General features: G+C 36.3%; 1 protein-coding gene across 2 annotated transcripts in view; it reads right to left on the bottom strand.

Moving 5' to 3' along the window:
• fstl5 (follistatin-like 5) overlaps positions 1-23,132 on the bottom strand; it is a 117,017-nt gene that overhangs the window by 78,808 nt on the left and 15,077 nt on the right. The window contains exons 2-4 of one of the 2 annotated variants that reach the window (XM_084430508.1): positions 22,210-22,345; positions 15,510-15,543; positions 2,042-2,290 (exon numbers count right to left, since the gene is read on the bottom strand). In XM_084430508.1, the coding sequence (XP_084286634.1) occupies positions 2,042-2,290; positions 15,510-15,543; positions 22,210-22,345 (419 nt within the window). The remainder of the gene's footprint in view (positions 1-2,041; positions 2,291-15,509; positions 15,544-22,209; positions 22,346-23,132) is intronic. The other variant, XM_084430509.1, reaches the window with a different exon arrangement.

The raw sequence follows: 23,132 nt of genomic DNA, 5'->3' as shown, positions 1-23,132 counted from the left end.
ATATATATATATATATATATATTGTCGGAGGATCGCGATCTCCATTTTACACAGAAAAATTGGGATTCTCAATTTATCCAGAATCGTGCAGCTCTAATATATTAAATAAAATGTGTATACATATTAAATTAATTTGCCATTTTTATTTATTTAATATATATACACATTAGAATCTGATTTAATTCTGAACGCTCTACTCATTTTAAGGGAGAGAGAGAAATAAAGAGGAGGGGATAGTGCAGTCAAGCATCTTCCACCCCCAGAATCAAAGCCTCCCTTCAAAGTTCATCAGCCTACTTTGTCTCTTTTTCTTTTTAGAACATAAACATTTTCCTCCAAAGCTCTTAAAACTCCTGAAAATAAGCACAAAAATGATGCTGTGAGTGCACCTGCCATTGTGAAAACCATTAGGGCCTATTTGATACAATACTGATAATTAGAACGCCTAATTATCCAATCCAATCCAATCATCTCTCTAGTTATCAAATTTCTACAGTTTAATATTTAAAATGTTCAACTGAGGAGAACAAACCAACCATTTTCTAAAACCACATACATTAATGAAAGTAAAAAAATTTAATAAAAAATACGAATTAGAATAAAAAAAAGAAAGAATTTTTAGACAATTTTGCAATCCGACATTGTGTTGTCTTCTGTGAAACTGATTTGCAGGACAATCATTTATTTTACACTAACCTTTCATCTCTCTGGCTCCCCAAACTTACACTGATTGGCCCAAGCATGTCAATATCATCGTCTGATGGCCAAATGCTTTGACTGAGATTTGATTTGAGAGGGCGTTTAGAGGTTTGATTTCTTGGTCAGAATGTGGAAGTGGGGAGATGAAGAGTTGGAAGAATTTTCCTGCACATATATGAAGTAGTTAGGGTGGTGTATTGCATTGGGGCTGCCAGGCCTTAGTGTACTTGACAAAACCCAACAAAAAAAGAGATGATATACTGTGGTATGGGAACGAACAATTTCAGAATTGTTTTGAAATCTTTCATATACCAACTCGTTTGGAACAATAATGAAGGCCCATTACTTCAACAGACACATTTAATATGTTCATCTAAACTAAATTCATCTTCAAAAGTGTAAAGTTGTCTCAATAAATTTGGTTCTTATCCAGAAATTAAACTTCTAATAAATTAGCCAACATAAGAACATCAATGATCATTCAAATGGGCAACAACTGATATTTTTTTACTGTTTTCAAAATGAATCCTGGTTTAAGAAAGTTAAGTTCCTAATTCTAAATCAGATTTTACAAGCACAACACAATATGGACGTTTCATTCATTAGTGGCCATTACTAGTCCATTAGAGCTGGACATCATTTCAGAGAATCGTGATTATGCAAACCAAAACAGCCTCTCTCTTTCTTGGAAAATAAACGTCCTTTGCCTCGCTGCACACATCAGGATGTGCTGTTCTTATAACTCCACATCATCTTCAGAAGTTACAAAACAATTAAAGATGATTGCTGCAAGCAAATAAAGCACTGACACTTCAATACTAAAACATAATTTCTTTATGATTTTGAAAAAAGTCTCTTATGCTTAACAAGGCTGCATTTATTTGATCAAAAATACAGTAAAGACAGTAATATTGTGAATTATTATTACAATATAAAATAACTTTCCATTTGAATATATTTTAAAATGTAATGTATTCCTGTGATGGCAAAGCTGAATTTTCAGCATCATTACTCAACTCTTCAGTGTCACATGAAACTTTAGAAATCATTCTAAGATCAATATCAATGGTGAAAACAGTTTATTAAACTGCGTAATATTTTCGTGGAAATATTTTTTCAGGATTCTCTAATGAATAAAAAGTTCAACATGACAGAATTTATTTGAGAACAGGTAACATTATAAACGTCTTTACAATCACTTTTGATCACTTTAATGCATCCTTGCTGAATAAAAGAATGAATTTATATATAAAAAGTGTGCAGTTAACATAAAAAGTACTCATGCAGCTGCAGCTGGACAATGATGGACAATATACCGTAACAAATCATATTGGTTCTATACCTTTGTAGAAGCATTCCTCGCTGTGCATGATGGTTATTCTCTGATGGGCCATACAGGAAGCTTTGTGAAGCTCACAGTGGTTCTGGTAGAGTTTGCCGTCAGATCCACACACAGGTTTGTAATGTGGTTTGCAGCGATCCAGACACTGACATTCTCCTTCACCTGTTTGTCGGTCAACCACACAATGCTTCCCCAAACCACAGTATTTGTGTTCACAGGGCCCAGGAAAGCCATTCTGACCAAGGAACCCTGCAAAGACACGGCAAATACAGGGGAAATCATGTTAATTTGTAATGTTACACGAAGAAACATGCCATGGTCATTTACTTTACTTCATTAGAAGTCAATGTGTTCTTTTTCATATCATGGAATCAAAGTATAAATATGTGTTTCATCCCACATCCAACTAAGCAATGAACTTACTGTATTTTAAAACACAAACTTTATAAAATCAAGCACAGTAAAAAGAGTAGAGCTAGAGAAGTTATGAACAATCTCACGATTGTTTTGTTATGCCATACAGTGGCTTTGTATTAGTGGTTTTGACAATGCTGGCAGAAAATATGTATGACTGTAATAAAACATAGGCTGAACTCTAGCACGCTTCCACTAATTATCAATTACAGAGATATGAGCTCCACTCCTCCTGCAGAAGATAATTTCATAAAGATTAACTATTGAAAATGCACAGTCACATTTTAGATCTCAGTTCCCCTGTGCAATGGCAGTTACATTTGAGTAAGGGAACTTAATAAAAGAAGCCTGTAAAAGCCATTAATAAAAACTCAGGAATTAAATAGCCTATATATATAAAAAAAAAAAAAAATTAATAAAGGACTATTGTTTGTTTGAAAAGTTAGAACATAGACTAAAATGTGCATAACCTTTTGATTGTATTGTATATATATATTTTCAATCAATATATATCAATAGCCTATGTATAAATATATCTATATCTATACATATCAATATATATCAATATATATATATATATATATATGACACACACACACATATACACATGTGAAAATTACATCTAATTAAATGAAAATATAAACAAAATAAATACTGGTTGCATTAACTGCACAGTAAGAAAATTAATGTGTATTTATTAAGAAACTTGATAACAGCTATAAATTCATGAACGTTTGCTGGTAAAGGGTGGCATATTTCCTTTCTCCAATTTAAATAAAACTCTACAGCAAAATTCCCAATGCAAAACTCTATAGCAAAATTCACAACAATCATGTTCAATACATCACAGAAAACTAAGTAAATAGCTTTTAGTCACACTGTCCTTTAGAGAGTTAGAGATCTTTTAGATGTGTATAAATAAATTATGACTTCTTTTATCAAGCACATAATTACGACCTTCTCCCAGCAGGTTGTTGTAGTAAAAAGAGAAAATTGGCTTTTGCCAGCAGGGTGGACAGAAGCCAAGATAGTGTCTGATTGGTATGCACACAGTGCCTCGCCGTGACCACGGTGACATCAAAGACAAATGACTAATTCAGTCGCAACGATTTGTTATTGATGAGTCAGCTTTTCAAACAGAAAAGAGAGAGTCTGAGAGCGAGAGAAGGAACGCTTGATTCTGATGAAGGGTTTGGGTGAAGGTGTGGTGTCCGGCTTTCATCTGCCCACCATCAAACATGGACTTTTCATCCCAGTAAAAGCCATCGTGAGAATCCTAAACAGAGTGCCATATAATAATGGAAAAATGATCAATGTCTGCACTGAAGTAACAGTACAAAAGAAGTAGTAATCAAAAAAGTGAGCCAACAAAAAGTTGACAGCAGCAGAAACAGAAGACAAATTCCAATGACCTGAAGAGGTCAAAGCAATGCAGCGGTCTTCACCGGGGAACGATTCCTCTACCTGACACCGACAGCAAAGCCATGACTGAGCAATAACTGAGCTCCGCTCTCCCGGCTGGTCTCTGAACCTAGTGTCAGCCCTTAGGTGCTGATTATAGCAGTTCCATGACATGCATGATAACTAATAAGAGCACAGCACAGGGCTTCAGAGACAGATACAGTCATATCTATTCATACAGATGTACACCCGAAGACTGCCAGACAAAATAAAGGACGAGCGCATCAGTTACTCTGTATTTGTGAATATTTTCTAATAGCTGTGCGAAAGAGCAACACAGTGGAGAAGAGTCGTGAATGCTTGTCATATCTTAGCTATTGTAATTGATATCCGTCTGCACAAAGCCATTTGTGATGATAAATTGAGCAGTGTCTGGTTTCAGAAGAAAAAAAAATCCCATTCTTTTTCTCCAAAGAGAAACTGATTTTTAACCATTCTGTATAACCATTTCAAGGCAGACCTACCATGAGCTCCGAGGTTATTTATCAATGCTACTATTCTGTATATGTGTGAGTGTGTGTGACATTACATAACATTAAAAATGTAAACCAAATGTCCCCACAAAAATAGTAATACTAGTAATTTTTGACCTTGTGGGGAACCCATGAGGAAAAGATTATAAATTATACTAAATTATGTTTTTTGAAAAAGTAAAAACATAGAAAGTTGTCTGTGATGGGTATGTTTAGGGTTAGGGCTAGACAATGGGATTAGCTCAGTATAAAAAACATTACGTCAATGGAATGTCCTCATACTGATACTGATAGTACCAATGTGTTTGTGCGTGTGTGTGTATATATGTGTGTGTGTGTGTGTGTGTGTGTGTGTGTGTGTGTGTGGGGGGGGGGGGGGGGGGGGGGCATATTTTGGTTTGTGACAAAATTTGAAATCTCTATGGAGTTCTCTATGAAGGAAAAAGAATTGTAAAAAATACCTCTGGAATCAGACTGATAAAAAGACAGCAAGAATCACTTTCTACACACAATGCTACAAAACTTGGAGTTAGATGCTCAGAATTTGTCTGCAGTGAGACAATGTTTTCTTAATGCATTACCAGGGCTGCTACAAGATTGACTGAATCGAATCTTCGAAATCTATTTGAAGATGTGTTCAAATATAAGAGCCTTGAGTCTGTTAGTAATAAGTACAATGAATATCCCTGACTATACAATATATACTGTTATCAGAGCTGTGTTTTACCTTTGTTCTTCGAAAATAAAATTGCACGTTTTTTTATGCACATGCTCAAACAATAATGAATTTGGATATAGCCACTGGCCACTTTTTATTACTTTTACTTTTGTTTAAATAAATAAATATATATATATATATATATATATATATATAAAACATAGCCTGAAAACATCCTACACATTAAGATGAATGATGTAGGTCATAAAAAAAAAAAAAACCTCACTTTAGTTGCTCTCAGTGAATTTGGCATTAAAGTGTTTTCAAAGTCTGCGTAAAAGCTTTCAACTAAACACTGACACAGCATCGCTTGAATGAATGGTGACACGTCAAACTTTCAGAGCCTTTGTTTAAACACATGGGTTTTGTCTCTTTCCTCTTAACACTGCGTGATCGTTTCATTCTCTTGTCACTACCAAAGGTGCGAGTCCCAGACCATCTGATGTTTTCCAGCACAGAAGCCGGTCCTTAGGGACTCTGGGTAATGTAGTAAACAACACTCGGCAGCTTTCAGCTCGGCTCGCTGCAGCCCTTTAAGAAGCCTCTGTGGACTCTGCTCCTCCAAAACAGAGGAAACATCCGGATAAACAGCCTTCAAACAACGCTTCAAACTCCTCATGAAAGACGACACAGAAACACGCTGCGCTCACCTGCCTGCCATTACTCCTCCATCTGCTCTCTCTTTACCAACTACTCTGCGATTCTTTTAAACAAACCAAATCTCTCCCGGAGTCGTTGCCGGAGTGCAGACTGAGATATCACAAAACGATGGGTTCTCATCACTCTTGGGGTTGTATTAACGCACCTGGCTGAGAGGAGCCGTATTTATAGACCGCTTCGCTATGGAAAAGGTGGAAAAACACTAAGTTTGATGTGCTCCCGGTTTTCATTCATTAAACATGCTTCTGTACAATCACTATGCACAACGATTCACGTCTCAGCACTGGCTAAATTAAAGTGAGACGGCGCAGCATCTCAGGCGTAATGATCTGCGATCTGCTTCCTCCGAGGCGCGTCACTTTGAATCAGTTGTGGCATTATTTCTCATTTATTATTTTATTTTCCTTTATTACCTGACACTGATCAGCTCTAATAAATCTGTCGAAAGGAACGAGAGCAGCTACGGAACACAATAACAAACTGCAACGAGATGCCTTAGAAGGACAATAAACATTGTCACTGCATGCACTGTAATTCACGTATTTGAATTATTAATAAACACAAATATCAGTCTATGATGAAGCGCTTTTGACCCTTAAACTCTGACCCTTAAATTTCAGTTCACAAGTTCTATTATAGTAATTTTAAGTCAAGCTTATTTGATATCTCAAGATGTAAAGATGTTCTCTCATACATCGTAATGCTGGTATATTACAGTGATTGAACAGAGAGTTTTTCATATAGAAATGAAGAACTCAATAATGTTTCCTCATAGAGGCCTTTAATCACATTTACCCAACGCAAGCAACTTACTGTGCCTCAAAGAGAATAAACTTCTCAAAGGGAACAAATGCTGAATTTTCATTTCTTTTTCATCCTTTTAGCTCTGAGATTGAGCCAAACTGAAAGTCAATAATGTGAATGTTTCTGTGAATTTGAATTGCAGGAATGTGTTCCTTATATCTAATGAGAGATTGTATATTCTACACACCTTATACATTAATAAATACATTATCATTATAAATATACTTATATATTATATAATACATTTATACATTTATATAAATGAATGCACAATATATTACCAAATATATAGCTTAGTTCAATTCAATGAATTGTCTTTATTAACTGGGGGATGATGCTTTAAGTTCTGAAGGTTACAGAAAGCTTTATAGTACACTGTATAAGACTTCAAAGGATCAAGGACTATTTGTTTCCCTCTTTAAGGTCGAAGACAACCATTTATTCTACCGTTATCTTCCTTATTAATGTTTAGATCATCAATGAAAAAGAAAATGAACGACCATTAGATGGCAACATTGTTTATCTTCAATCAGTCTCAAAAGATCTTCTATGAAAAAACAACAACAATGCAGACCCAATGACTGTTTGAATGCAAATTTAGTCCAATCGACTTTTGCCTGAACAATAAGAAATTACAAACTGACTATAAGAGTGTAAAGGCATCCTACAGCTAATGACAAGCCAGGTGCCGTTATAGACTGGTTCCCATAAAGCAGTAGATATGGTGTTCAATAGAAAGCAACACTGTGGCAAAGTCAATGGTTACAAGATCAATTCAAGCTCAGAGGTGGAATCTGTAAAGTGTTCAGATCTGCACAACGAGTGGAGTTAAACCCCATTAAAATGCAGCAGTCATTAAGTCCCACTGAGTTGCACTATTTATGAGGCACCACCATGCTTCAGTAATTGTACACCCCGCAGAAACCTCACCCTGCTAATTCATATAGCATTAACCATTTCTGTGCCATTGAGCAATCCCACCGACTATCACTGTATGCATCATCTATACTCTTTCAGGGTTTCTTGTAGAACAAGGGGGTCTGTGGAAAAGAAAATCGGTGTAAAATTTTTTAATAAATAAATAATAATACAAATTTTATTAAAATAAATCAATTGTAATGAGCGGAGCGAGAGAAGGCAGGCAGAGATGTGGATCTAACTGCAGTGGTTTTAATGTAAGAAACAAAAGTCAAAGCAAAACAAAACAAAGACTAGGGACAAGACAAGTGGAAGCAAACAACACCATTACAAGCTTAAGATAACGAGGTAAGAAGACACACCTGGAGGAGACAATGAAAGGGAAATCAACATGAAAAACTACAAAAGGTATATTGTCACATAACACGGAAGCATACTGTCACATAACACGGATCCGTGACACGTACAAAAATGTAAAATCTAGTGAGGGTAATAGAAGCTCTCCCAGAGTGCCCTGAAATATTAACTATATAATGCTGAAAAGCACTGATAAATACATTTCATCTAATTAAAAATGAACTATTTAACCTAATATTTAGGATGTTGTGCCACGGTTTGCTTCTCTTTTTGTTTGCAAAATAACATGCCCACATCCAATTCTATTGAAATCAATAGTCTTTTGTGCATTTTATGTGCTATTTGTATAGCACACTGAGTTGCTGCCAATGCAGAACGTTCCAAATTAGTCACTTATGAGGTTCCATTTCAGTTAGAATGCCGCCTTAGAAGACAGCTGCCAATGTAGGCAGCGGAGAGCTCACTAGGTTTTCGAAAAGAGTCCATGTGGCTTCTTAAACAACTTCCAAAACAGCCACTTAACTGGAAAAAGGGGTAAAAACAAAGTGAGTAAAGGAGTGACAGAGAGATAGAAAGAGCAGCAGGCATCCGTTACTACGGAAAAAAGTTTAGATTTCTAACCATTCTCAGCCTTAGGTCTAAATGAGCCAATATCACTGTCTTGTTTATTCATATAGTCTACCATTCATTTAGTTGTCTATTTCTATAGTATGCCACCACTGCAGTTTAATTTACTGAGTTGGCAAGATTCAGTCCAGACCAGATGCACCAGAACTGCAACAATAGAAAAACTGAGATAGTTTTTTCTGGCGCTAACTAAACTCCACATTTGGAGGAGAAATAAAAAAAATAGTCTGAAATAGTCTTATTTGTACTTTGTGAAGGGATTACTTGTGCTTTTAGTTGAATACTAATTAAAGGGATACTCCACTTTAAAATGAAAATTCTGTCATCATATACTCACCCTCATGTTGTTTCAAACCTGTATGAATCTCTTTCTTCTGCTGAACAGAAAGGAAGATATTTAGAAGAATATCAGTAACCAGACAGTTTCTGGTCTCATTGACTTCCATAGTAGGAAAAATGTATACTATGGAAGTCAATGAGACCAGAAACTGTCTGGTTACTGATATTCTTCTAAATATCTTCCTTTCTGTTCAGCAGAAGAAAGAGATTCATACAGGTTTGAAACAACATGAGGGTGAGTATATGATGACAGAATTTTCATTTTAAAGTGGAGTATCCCTTTAAGCATTAAAAGGATAGTTTTGTCATAATTTACTCACCCTCAAGTTGTTCCAAATCTGTATGAGTTTCTTTGTTCTGTTGAACACAAAAGATGATATTTTGAAGAATGTTGGTAACCAGACAGTTGACGATAGCCATTGACTTCCATTGTAGAAGTAAAAATACTAATGGAAGTCAATGGGTGCCGTCAACTGTCTGGTTACCAACATTCTTCAAAATATTTTCTTTTGTGTTCAACAGAACAAAGAAACTCATACAGGTTTGTAAAAACTTGAGGGTGAGTAAATGATGAGTTCTATACCTTTAAATAATTTATTAGCAGTATGTAGATGGGCTATAAGAACCGCTAAAGTGGGGCTTTTAAAAACACTCTCAGCAAGAGGTGTCTGGTTTTTCTGGCAATGTCGCTGAGACAACATCTGTTAAGAGCAACAACAGAAGCGTTCATCTCCCATATGAGTCTTTTGAGATTCATTACCTTCCATGTGCAAATCCCTTTGTTGAAATTAGACATCCTCATGCTTCATTGGCTTTTTCTGCTAATGAATATTCATGAAATTCGATATTAACTTTTCCTACTGAGTTAAACACTTATTCTGGAATTAAATTAAAGGTCTTAATGGTCAAAGACCAATTTGAGAAATAATAGTGTATGAACATTAAAACACAGCAGCAGGTTTATTAGACTGCTGCCCCTTTAAGACCTAACACACGTACCCCATTTGAATATACGTTCACTTGACTTGAGATATAACCGACTTTGTTAACTAGGACACTTGCCAAGACAGACGTTTTGACATAATTGTGTGTGAATTCGTCCGTTCAAGCGCAAGACGTAAAAGACAATTCAATTCAGTATTTGCGCGCCGTCTGATACGTTGGTTTCCGGGCTCGTGCTTTGGATGTTTGTGTTGGAACTTCTTGTATGTGACACTTCTTGGCCTGCAAACATCCTGTAAGTAATAATGTAGGGAACCACTAGCTATACATAAATCAGGTAACAGTTCATGTTTTACTTACAAATACAATTTAGTTTTAATCCAAATAACACGTGCGGAGTGAACAATCAGCAATCAATAGCATTCAACAGAAGTGCGCTCTCTCTCTCTCTCGTCAGTTAAAGTTAATAATATTTTTATATTAACGATTTTATTTTTTATTTTTAATATTTTAGGAGCATTTCTACTTGTACTGAACCCGGAATATTCCTTCAAGCATCCAATTACAAAATATCATCTTCCTCTCCTCTTTAGGCATGCAAAATAATTCAGCATTTAGCAAAAATCTGCATAAATAGAATTCAATTACATTAAGTGATCATACATGTACAAGTACACATGGGATGTTCAGTAGCTGATGAATGGGTGAATGTATTAAAAGTTAGGATCAGGGGACCAGGCCTGCTTTTGTACTATGAGCATGCTAAGAGCTCTATTGGCAACCATGTTCGTAATTGGAAAAATGTAAAAAAAGAAAGAAAGCTTTTGAAAGAAAGTTGCCTGCATGCTATGAGAGCAGGGTTTGAGTAATAGTGTCGAGTGGCTGGTGGTCCAAATACACTACCTTCAATTTTCATACTATTTAAAAAAGCTATTCTTCAACCCAAAAAGATGTAATTTCACCCTCAGTAGTGAGATATTTTGAGTTCAGCTGGATATGCCAACCACTTCATTTAAGATTCCATTTACAGGGCATTCTGCTATGCGCTTGTGCAGGTTTTCTTAGTTTTTCTCTTTTCCAAATTCTGACAGCCAATTTCAGTTGGCTTCATATTATTTCCAGCTATATTTTGTATTCTGCACTTTGAATTCACAAAGCAGGCAACATTTGCCATGTCACAAATTAAGCCGAAAGCAGTTTGTCTTGACTGTACTGAATGCATTCACCACAAAAGCTTAATGTACTTCAAAAGTTGAAATAATTATTCAATAGATGAGCTTCATCAAAAGAAATAAATCAACTTCATCAAAAGACTTTCACACAGTCACAGGAGGAATCTTCCAAAACCTCCATTAAGTTAATATACCTAAGTCAGAATTTAATCCACTTAAACTTGGAGTAATTAATCTGAATAATTAAAATGATTAATAAATAATTGAAACGGCCCTCAAAAAATTTTTTCTGACAGAATCTTAAGTGGAGAGGAGAACAAGCCGACCGAGCGTTTCCACATTGGTTTTCTTGGGTAATATAAAAAATATAAAACTGACTGGATGGACTGAATGTGAGTTTGCTAAAACAATGACTAATAATTAGCCATTAGGTTGCCAACATTATCCAATAGGTTGTGTGGTGATCAAATCAAAACATAAGTTATTTTAGAGGACGAGTAACTTATTCAATTTAAATTCTAATTTATGAAGAACATTTTAATAACAAGCAGAGATTAACCGTTCACAATAAGGAACATGAATGAAAAAAAGGAAATAGGGTCAATGTTGATTTCACACTGAGTATGTTTATTATGCACATTCTTAACCTGATTATGCTTAATAAGCCAAAATGCACGTGGTCATGTAAACGCATTAACCTGCTTACCTCCTTATCGGAGTTAGGTCATAAATGGCTTAAGCATAAACCAATCAACAAAGCTAGATTTTTGCCCCATACCCCGGTTTCTCCTAGTATTTAAATGCATTAACCTGCGTTCTTTCAGCTTATTGAACTGCGCTTGTTTGATATGTGAGAGAGAAGCATCCTTACATGCGAATTGAAAGGGTTAGTTCACTCAAAAATATGAAAATTTAGGCTTTTATTGACATATAAACATTCCTCAGCGGACATAAACAGAAGCTCAACCGAACCTGCTTGACACGAAAGAACAAATATGGTTCTTGTGGAAGCTCAAACGTGTTGCGTAACACACGAGAACGAACCTTAGTTATCCCACATCAAGCAAGTATGCTTGAGCTTATGTTTACCACAACTGATGTGTGCGTTGATGAGTGCTCTATGTGAATAAAAGCCTAAATTAAATCTGTTCATTTGGACTAAACCGCTCAATTCATATAGATTAGTTTTAATGAACTTTTTGACGCTTCAAAGTTGTAGTTGCGTAATCTGCCAATGGAGGGACAGAAATGGCTCATATTTCATTAAAAATACCTTAATTTGTGTTCTGAAGATGAACGAAAGCATTACGGGTTTGGAACGACATGAGCGTGAGTAAATTATGACAGAATTTTCAGTTTTGGGTGAACTAACCCTTTAAAGGCACACTATGCAGTTTCCGTTTTTCTCAAACAGCGACCCCTAGAGTCGCTGTGGAGTACTTGTATTTAACATTACTGTTGTAAATACCACTCAAGCAGAGCCGTCTCTGCACTCTTCCGACCACGTTTTCTTTGTGTTTTTTGTCGACTCTGCCATGATTCACGTCTGAAATGCGAGCTAGTGTTTTCCATAGAGGCTGCTTCATATGTTGTTGATGTATGTGACGTTGTATGATTCTCGCGAGATTTGTCGGGGCGCCACCTCGGAAACTTGCATTGCTGGTTTTGCCAGTGGCGTTCCCTCCTTGCTTTGCTATCGGGATGATTCGCCCTACTACAAGTTCGTTTACCATCGAAATGGTTTCGAAGCTGTTATATTGAGGTACAAATTTTGCATAGTGTGCCTTTAAGCGCATCCAGAGTATTTCAAGGAAATATATTGCAAACTCTGACTCTTTCCTGACCCCAGAGGCGGCCTTACCTATGTTTCACCCGTTTCAATTGAAACGGGCCCCGCCCTCCAAGGGGGCCCCCAACAGAACAGGAAAATCCCATTCATTTTCTCCCTAGGATATTTATTTTCAGACATAATGTGTAAGGTGGTCTCCAACACGTCGCTCGCGAGAGTAGCTCGTGGCCTGATTGGAGGTAGCTCGCCAAGGGCCGTTCACATATCGCGTCTTTTGCACGCTCAAGTTCATTATTTCAAATAATTGAAGCGACACACTCATTTTTTCCAGGCGCGAGTCACTATGAAGGATGGGGGTGCACCCAAACTACGGGTGTTTTTTTCTTCTCCGTAAATAAATCTTCTAGCAGAGCTACAGCAAGCGTTTATCGGTAGTGGAAATCCATTAGCTATTAAAACTTCTCTGTCGTTGTGGAGAGCGCATGGTACATAGCAACGACAGACGGCACGGGAAAATCGGACCGAATTTTACTATTAATAATAAAAGATAAGCTAATGTGCATTGTAAATGTCAGTATTTTGTCTTTTTTGAATCATTCTTTTTATAAAAATGATTTAAAGGCTGAAATATGCGAGGTTTATCTTTTTATAAAAAGTTTTTTGTCAAAACTTTATTTGAACTTGTACATGTTAGTACTGTAGATAACATGTTGCAAGACACTCCTTTCAAATTTGGCCATCATTTTTAATGTTACTATTTTAATGTTTATGCAAACAAAAAGTGCATATTGATGGTAAGTTTATTTGTTATTTGCTGGTTTTCGACATAAAACTTGGTGAATTGATTTTATTGTGTAGTATTAGTACTTTTTGAACAGGATTATGTGATAACCATGCTCATTTTGGTCACTATAATCATGAAATTACATTTTCATACCATTTCATCTCTAGTTATGATGCACTATAAAATCAACAATAATTATGTGTTTTTACAGTATAATATTTGTCATTATATATGTCAATATATATGTCAATTAAGGCCTATATATGTCAATTAAGGGTGACATATATAGGCCTACAATAACTCGTTTAGGTCTAAAACAGTTAGCATAGTTGTTAATATGAGAGTTATGAGACATTATTTAATTGATTTAATTATTGCATATAGCTCTCGGCCACTTTCATTTTTAAAAAATAGCTAAAAAAGGTTGGAGACCCCTAAACCATCCAAGTTAGATTGACCACGAGCTACGAGGCTGTGAAACGAAAGTTTCTGCTCCTATAAAAGCCACAAAGATAAAGATCAACCTTGTTATTTGCGATCTTCTGGAGAAATACTACACTACCCATAATTCTAAGCAAAACACTGACGTCTCTGATTGGTCGAACTTGAGTCGCGCCGCGGTTACCATGGCGACGTTTACCGCCCCGCGAATGGTGATCTGAAGTAAATAAATACCGGTAGTTTATGTGTTTATACTTTGCCTTTTTTCCGTAAGGTTAAAACGTTGTTTTTTTTTTGAGCAGGGAAATAATTTGAATAGGAAATGAAACGTACATATGCCAGTGGTGCCTGTTCATGAAGCTGAAAGTGCGCGTAATAAAATAATGACGCAAACCAAAAAGAATCCTTGCTTTTTCTGCTCATGTTTACATTTTATGTGGGCAGGGCCCCATATTAGTTATTGAAACGGGCCCCCAGATGCTTAAGGCCGCCCCTGCCTGACCCAAGTTATTATAAAAATGCGTTCTCATCTCATACAGCCGAAGTAGAAGTGGTTCAATCAAAGTTCTGCATGAGTAACTGCCTGAGAGGACAATATATGAGTCTGTAAGTTTTCCACTGGAATACTCTTCAGTTTTTAATGATTTATTTAACATCACAACTGACATAACATATGGAATACTAGTCAGATTCAATAATGATTACATTCACAACCGCAAAATAACCTGATTTATTAATAAAGTCTTGTAAACATAGATTAGTTTCATTGCCGGGTTATTGGTTTGCATATAACCAGGACAACAAGTTATTTCCATAAGCTGATTTTTGGGAGTTATCAGCACATCGATGTGCATGTAAACAAGCTCACTGACTTTAAAAAGGCAGAGAAGACAAAACAGAGAGCATCCATTTGTTTGAACAGCTGTAGATAAGTGAGATCTTTTCTTTTATCACAATGCCAACTCAGCTTTGACCTTCTGCAGTAATACAGTCTGCTTCTCTATTAAAGTCTGATTATATTACCTGTAGCCAAAGGAGCTGCTAACACAAGCACCTTTGAGCTGACCTGAGATCAAATTTATGGTGGGACTTCACCTCACACAGAGACTGAGGAGTAAGATGGATTTTTCACATCTCAGCACTCTCTGTAGGTTCTTGGCATCATCTGACTAACTCTTGTGCCATCCTAATTACAGATGACTGCTGGGCAATAGCCAACACATGATTTACACCTTAAACCACAGACAGTTTGCTAGCATGATAATTAATGTGGCTATATGCTGCCTGATTGAGTACCCAATACTGCTTCACACAAAATAAACATACATTCAGTCTAAATACTGGCATCATGCAGCTTTTTGCAGGGATACATGAATTAATACATACTCTCTAGTTCAAAATGCTTACAAATTCTCAATGCTAACAAATTCTCAATACAGATATTGAATAACCAAATCATAACCATAATCACTTCAAAGTACTTCAAACACCACAATGGTAAAATACCTTTTGGTCCATATTTAGTGTCTAAAAAGGGTGGAAAGAGAGAGAAGTGGGGATTGTACATACCTTTAATCCGTAAACTCTCTGAGATCCCATCCTGCTGGAACAAGAACAGAGAGAAAAACAAGACTTACAATACATTTACAGTATAGAATGTCATTTGAGTCCTGATCACAGACATCCACACACTTCATATTTAATGTTTTACACACCCCACATGCATCTGATTCCTGTTATACTTCTCCATAAAATTGCATTAATAAATTAACAATGTGACTTTATTTAACCAACTGCTGCTCATTTCTTTCTTTAAAAGTATGTTATAGGCCACATAATTCCGATGGCATATTGCCATAGAAAGCCTAAATATTCTTTTAAAATGTTGGTGCCTGAATTATTTGTCAGTACGAGTTAAATGATTCATTTATTCAGACCAGCCAGGGTACGGCAGTCTCTCAACGAAGTCTATTTCTAAAGGTTAAAGAATGCCGTACTCCACCGTTAGAGACAAATGGGAAATGCTAATGTAAGCTATCATTTTTCTTCTAAGGAAGACATACAACAGTGTCATAAGATGAGAAACAAAAGAAAAAGGGTAACAAAATTCTAAACCAGAAGCTTTAGCCGACCCAAAATGAAAACTTGGTCATCATTTACTAAAATAAAACATGAGATTAATATTTATAAGCTGTTCCTTACAATACAATGACAATTGATGTGCATATAAAGTATTTTATACTGTCACTAACATCGTGTCTACACCGGACGCGACCGTTGTTTCTCGCGTTGCGCTGCAACAGCTAAAGGTTGTCTACACTGGATGAGACAAAGCGCCTGTTGCAGAGCATTTGTCCTTCGTGTCAGTACGTCATAAACAGAACGAGGCATCAGTTTACTGTCGAAGATTGTCGCTCGGGTCGCATCGCATCCACTGTAGACAGAATCACGGTTTATATTAAGTTTTATTGTTTTTAGTCTAGACAAAGTGTTAGTGATAAATAGTGAACTATTGCTTAATGAATTGCAGTGTGTGAGTATGTATGAGGAAAAATGGTGACTAAATAAACTTTTGTTGTATAGTCGAGCATTAAAATCATCAGTAATCAGTAAATATATCAGTAATTGGTCTTGATATAAATTGATTAACAAGATGACTTGGATATCTATAGGGATTATTCTTTTAAGGCGAGACACTACAGGTGAATAGGGTAACATTTTTAGCTATCACCATGAAACTTTCCCAGTTGATTACCTACATTATGATGAGAAAAAAATGTATTACAAGTTTTCTGTAATTTAATGTTTAAATATACAAATAAGGCAATATCTAATTAAATATGCACTAATTTGCATATATTTAAAAAACGAAATCTGAGAATTGGATAAAGCCAGGTTAAAATTTATTTTTTCATTGTGTTCACATATTAGATGGGAAAAAAATTACAGAGGGATTTATGGATATCTACTTTTGTTATCCTGTAAATCAGAAAATACTGTCAATAGCCTTAAAAAAATGATTTTCGCCATGTTTTTTGGAATAAAATGTTATATAAATCAGGCTAGGAATAATATATTTACAAATCCCTCAGTAAATGTCTTCATAATATAACTAGGTACAAGACTGGAAAGTTTGGTGTATAGGTGCTACTGAAGTGGAGATTTCGGACTTGGAGTATGAGAGAAAAGTCATTTTGAGAAAACGGGCTTTAAAGATTTTTCATCAGCCAATGAGATTGCGCATTCAGCCCTTTTACTTTCACGATTGGTTGCTGATAAAAAGGAAATGACCATATTTGGATCCGACAGGATTGTACAGAAGAGAGAGAGCTTCCTAACGGTGCATGTGATGACAGGCTGCCGGCAGCGATCGCGGAGCAGCACGTCGATTAAGAACGCAAACTTTTGTTGAATTTATGAGAAATCTACAGACGCAAACAGACAAAGTGTAATAAAATAAAGACCTAAATGTGTATTTCGGACTTTTTTTCACCACAAGTCTGAAAGAAGACATGCTATTGAAGACAAATATCCCCAAATCTCAAAATCGACCAGTAAAAAAAAAAAAAACGATGTTTTTGCCTGCCGTGTCTCGCCTTAAGATAAATAATTGGTGAGGATATTAATTTCGAGTGATTACCATGAGGAAGGAAATTATTGCTTTCTCTCTGTCTTCCAAGGGCTTTGGAGCCAGTTGTCCAATCTGTCCAAAATTGAAACCAATTTTGCTAGCCCCTCCCATTTCTGCGCCAGTGACAAAGACAGTTTCACAACAGCACCTTCTTAACTCGAGCATAAACACCTTCAGTTACGCACTTACAATGGTGTACTTGAATGGTCACCAACACTTCTCTCCAGATTTTTCTCTTTTACTTACCATTTTGTTTCCTTTTTTTCACCATCTGACCTAGCAGTTCTTATTTAAAATGTAAGTATACAGTGGTTATTTCTTGATTCAGTGTATTGAGGATTCATTCTGCTGTGACTCTCTGAAGACTTTTGAGGCTTGGTGAATAGATTAACTTCCTGGAATCAATTGTACATCAATTACGCAACTGAACTACAGAAATGAAATCACAGCTATAATAAGATCCTACAAGACCCCGCCCTACTTGCTTTATCTTACATGTGCTCCATCTGTCACTCAAAAGTCTAGCTTTTTGATTGGTCTAAATTTGGGCCATAATCTGAGTGGAGGTAGAGGAAGGATGGGGCTACTGTGAATTAAACCTTTGGCTATGACAGGAGATTGGCTTTTGCAGAGCAGGACAAAGCTTCATACTATAAGCTGAATTACTCATGATGATTGAAGCAGGCCGAGTTGAGGGAAAGCTAATGGGGTCACTGCTTATCTCTGTGCCCGTGCCAGAAAAACAGGCTCAACCCTGCAGCCCTCGTCCAACACACCTCCCCCCCCCCATTTGAAACGCTACGTCAGTTGCCTTACCCTAGCCAGCCATCTTTATGATTTCATATGACCCTTGATATAAGATTCATATATAACACAACCACTAAGCATAATTATAATTACTAATATTGTTTCTGGTTTGTGCCATCAAATACATTCCAATCTGAGGCTGGAGTTTGTTTGTTTGTTTTGCACTTAATGGATTTTCCACACACTGTGGTCTGATAAGGAAGTTATTGCAAGAAAAATGGCAACCACGTGTTCCCACAGTTCTCACATTTCAACTATGCCTTCTGATATGTATGAGAGCATTAGCAATTAATAGTGAAAGAGAAGAGCGAAGGGCATCTTCATTCATGATTTCCAGCTTTATTAAATGAATGTCTACATAAGAGGGTTGTGAGCATTAGCAAACAGCACTGATACTTGAGTGGAGTGGGATATTCAAGGTTACCTTCAGAGAATTAATGGCAGTGTCATTAGGTTAAATGTGCACTTGAAAAACATTTATAACTACAACAGTAGTAGTGATCTTCCACTTTTATTAGTGGGTCACATTAAGACTGAGCTCCACATTAATAGAACGGTTAAGATTAAAATTTGGACACATGCTGCTGTCCCGAGAATTTTAGGTTTATTTCGCTTTCCCCCCCACCTACAGAATGGCTGCATAGGTGCACTCGAACATATCCTTCCTAAAACGCATTAAACTTTCGTTTACAAAGAGATGAAACTCACCGAGTGGTCAGGGGTGTTCACTGATATGCTCATATAAAATCGCTGCAAAAGATGCTTTCCAACAGGTGTTTTACCATTCGTTGTAAAACTGTGGATCTATTTTTCCAAACGTCTCACACCCGTAGATTCTTCCGTTGAGAGCTTGAATAATAGACACTCCAGCCCAGTTGGTGGCGATAATGCACCTTTGCCAATTGCAAGCAAACCACTGGCATTTAATTGAATACACAGAAGAAGCAGAAGAAGAAGCGGCGGAGTAATACCGTACCTCACACAGCTCTTTCAATACAAGTCAATGGAGTTGGACAAAATATTTTGCAGCGATTTTTGTATGAGCATATCAGTGAACACCCCTGACCACTCGGTGAGTTTCATCTCTTTGTAAACGAAAGTTTAATGCGTTTTAGGAAGGATATGTTCGAGTGCACCTATGCAGCCATTGTGTAGGTGGGGGGGGGGGGAGCGAAATAAACCTAAAATTCTCGGGACAGCAGCATGTGTCCAAATTTTAATCTTAACCGTTCTATTTCATCAGAAACGATCTGTAAACAGGGCTTTAAGTGTAAAATACCGAACTTGTCCTTTAAGAGTTTCCCATGTTTAATGTCAATTGCTGCTCACTACTCACAATAATTTATTATTATTATTAATATTAGTAGTAGTATCCTCATTTCTCAGATACTCAAAATATTAAATAATAATAGTAATATCATCATCATCATCATCATCATCATCTTTACTATCCCAGTTTCTCAGATGCAAAACAAATGTTAACTCCATTATTTTCCTCCAAGTCATTGTAAATAAATCAGACTTAAATTGCACTGCACATAAGATAATTAAGGCGAGACACTACAGGTGAATAGGGTAAAATGTTTAACTAGCAGATATCACCATGAAACTTTCCCAGTTGATTACCTACATTAAGATGAGAAAAAAATGTATTACAAGTTTTCTGTAATTTAATGTTTAAATATGCAAATCAGGCAATATCTAATCAAATAGCACTAATTTGCATATATTTAAAAAAACGATATCTGAGTTTTGGATAAAGCCTGGTTAAAAAAGATTTTTCCATTGTGTTCACATATTAGATGGGAAAAAAATTACAGAGGGATTTATGGATATCTACTTTTGTTATCCTGTAAATCAGAAAATACTGTCAATAGCCTTAAAAAAATGATTTTCGCCATGTTTTTTGGAATAAAATGTTATATAAATCAGGCTAGGAATAATATATTTACAAATCCCTCTGTAAATGTCTTCATAATATAACTAGGTACAAGTCTAGTTTGGAAAGTTTGGTGTATATAGGTGCTACTGAAGTGGAGATTTCGGACTTGGAGTATGAGAGAAAAGTCATTTTGAGAAAACGGGCTTTAAAGATTTTTCATCAGCCAATGAGATTGCGCATTCAGCCCTTTTACTTTCACGATTGGTTGCTGATAAAAAGGAAATGACCATATTTGGATCCGACAGGATTGTACAGGAGAGAGAGAGCTTCCTAACGGTGCATGTGATGACAGGCTGCCGGCAGAGATCGCGGAGCAGCACGTCGATTAAGAACGCAAACTTTTGTTGAATTTATGAGAAATCTACAGACGCAAACAGACAAAGTGTAATAAAATAAAGACCTAAATGTGTATTTCTGACTTTTTTTCAACACAAGTCTGAAAGAAGACATGCTATTGAAGACAAATATCCCCAAATCTCAAAATTGACCAGTAAAAAAAAAACTATGTTTTTGCCTGCCGTGTCTCGCCTTAATTGAACTGGCTGACATGATATTGATGCTCTAGTATCAGTCTTACAAGAAATAAAAATTCCCAGGAAGCTCGTCATCAGTGAAACACTGCATATCTGCCAATGCCATCTGTCAAATTCTAATGAAATAATATTTAATACAAAACCTCACTCATAAATGGAATATTTTGATTGCTTGACAATACTAAAAGCTGTCTGAAACGGTAACACATGAGAAATGGAGAGGACGTTTTCTAAAAGCCTGGGTGTGTTTTTGCTCTCAGGCTGTTCTTTTTTTTTTCTTTTTTTTTTCACATTTGGTTGAATTGCTTGGTTCTTTCCACATTGTACATTTGGGTCAGAACAGTGGCATGATTGCATCATCTCTAACAGTAATTACCTAATGGTAGCTATTTACTGTAGCTAGGTAATGACTCAGGAGGAGAAGACACCAGTTATACTTGTCCCTTTAGATTTACCAGCAAAACTTAACATGCACACAACACCACTTCAGTTTGTCTGTTTGAAAGCTGCAGACGTATTGCAAGAGATGAAAAGAATGAAAGATGCTCTCCAAAGATCATTTCTTTGAAGACAAGAAGCTATGAGAAATGCATTATAGTGTAATGAGTGTGACAGGGAGCATGCAAAGATGTAACATTTACATAATCAATAACGATTTATTTACTCAATTTACTCCAGACCACATTTCCAAGCAGAGATCTCTCATGTCAAACGTCGAACAGACTTTGCACCTAAGGTTTAGTATGAAAACACCCCATGAGTTTCAGGTAACTGAAAAATAAACATGTCTTAAAGGGACCATTTTTGTGACCCCCTTCCCAGCTGTTTATGTTGATATAAAAGGAAAGTGCTCCCATGAGTCCCTGTTCTGTCAGTCAGTGCCCTCCCTCAGTCGGAGTTTAATTGATCCGTTACATAATATGAACGGTTGCTCATGGAGGTGATGAAGTAAAAAGAGAAGAGGGAACCAGTGGAGCTTGTTAGTGCTGCATTACGCCTCAATTGCTGGTATCTGACTGTGTGTGTCCACAAAGCTCGCTGCAACGGCCAGTCAATAAACATTCAATTACACAATCACGCTGTGCTGTTTCATCATGATGTCAGCGCAGCAGGAGTTTTCGCCTGCAGTTCGAAATGTCCAGTGGCATAGATCCAATACTTTTTAGTTTAAATATTATTGTGCATATCTGATGTTTGGTTCATGAGCAAAAGAATAAAAATGAATCGTCATGTGACAATAATCAAACCAGAAGCGCTCGATGCCATGCGGATTTCCATAGTAATTAGCGTCGTAACCGGCCACAGAGGAGTCTCCTCTTGTAAAGGGATGGCTAATGAAATAGGAAAGATCGATACCTTGTGACGGAATCTGACGAGAGGTCGATACGCCAGCGGGCTAAATTCTTCTTTGCCTGGACGTGCCTCTGCGATCAGCGCTGCCCCCAAGAGCAGGACAGCTGCCCACCATCTTTTGGAGCTTCTCATTACCCTCCTGTAATAAAACAAAAAGACATGAATACACAAACAACGAACTGTCTAGGTTAAGTCAAGCGGAGCATTTGAAGCCGTTTGAAACAAACAATGCATCACAGCTCAGCTAATTAGAGCAGACAAAGGAGGATGCCAATCTACTGTGGGTTTAAAACTAATGCTTTCAATAAGAAGCCCACACTCAATGGCAAGACATCTACTTTGAATCAATTAAGGAATAATGAGCACCATGAGGAAATAAAGATAAAGCTAAGGAAAAGGATCCATATGTATTACCGTGATGACGGAGAGTGCATTAGATTGCATTTGTTTTTAAGTCAGGCACACATACGAGGTAACATTTAGATTAAGATGGGATATGGAACATTTTCATGCCTTAAATCAGTGGTTTTAAAAAACTGGGGTCTGGAGACCCCCAGTGTGTCTGTGTAAAAGTTTAGAGGAAAAATTAAAAAAATTAAAAAAATAAGATTAAACTAACTTACTAACAAACTAACAAACTAACTAACTAACCAAATTGGTTAAAATAAACAAATTATAAAAATTATTAATATAAGGACATTACAAATAATAAAAATTTATTAAAAACAAATAAAGAAATAAATAATAAAAATAGATTTAAATAAAGAAATAAAGAAAATGTTTAAAATAAAGAAATTAATAAATAATAAAAATGCATTAAATAAAGAAATACACTGATTAATTAGTTAATCAATCAATCAATCAATCAATCAGTCGATCAATCTGACAGAGTTCAGCACTAAAGTTGAAAAAAGTAATAATGCAAT

The sequence above is a fragment of the Rutilus rutilus genome (genome assembly GCF_951802725.1).
Source record: "Rutilus rutilus genome assembly, chromosome: 14".
Taxonomy (NCBI): domain Eukaryota; kingdom Metazoa; phylum Chordata; class Actinopteri; order Cypriniformes; family Leuciscidae; genus Rutilus; species Rutilus rutilus.
This window is presented reverse-complemented; position numbering and strand designations above follow the sequence as displayed.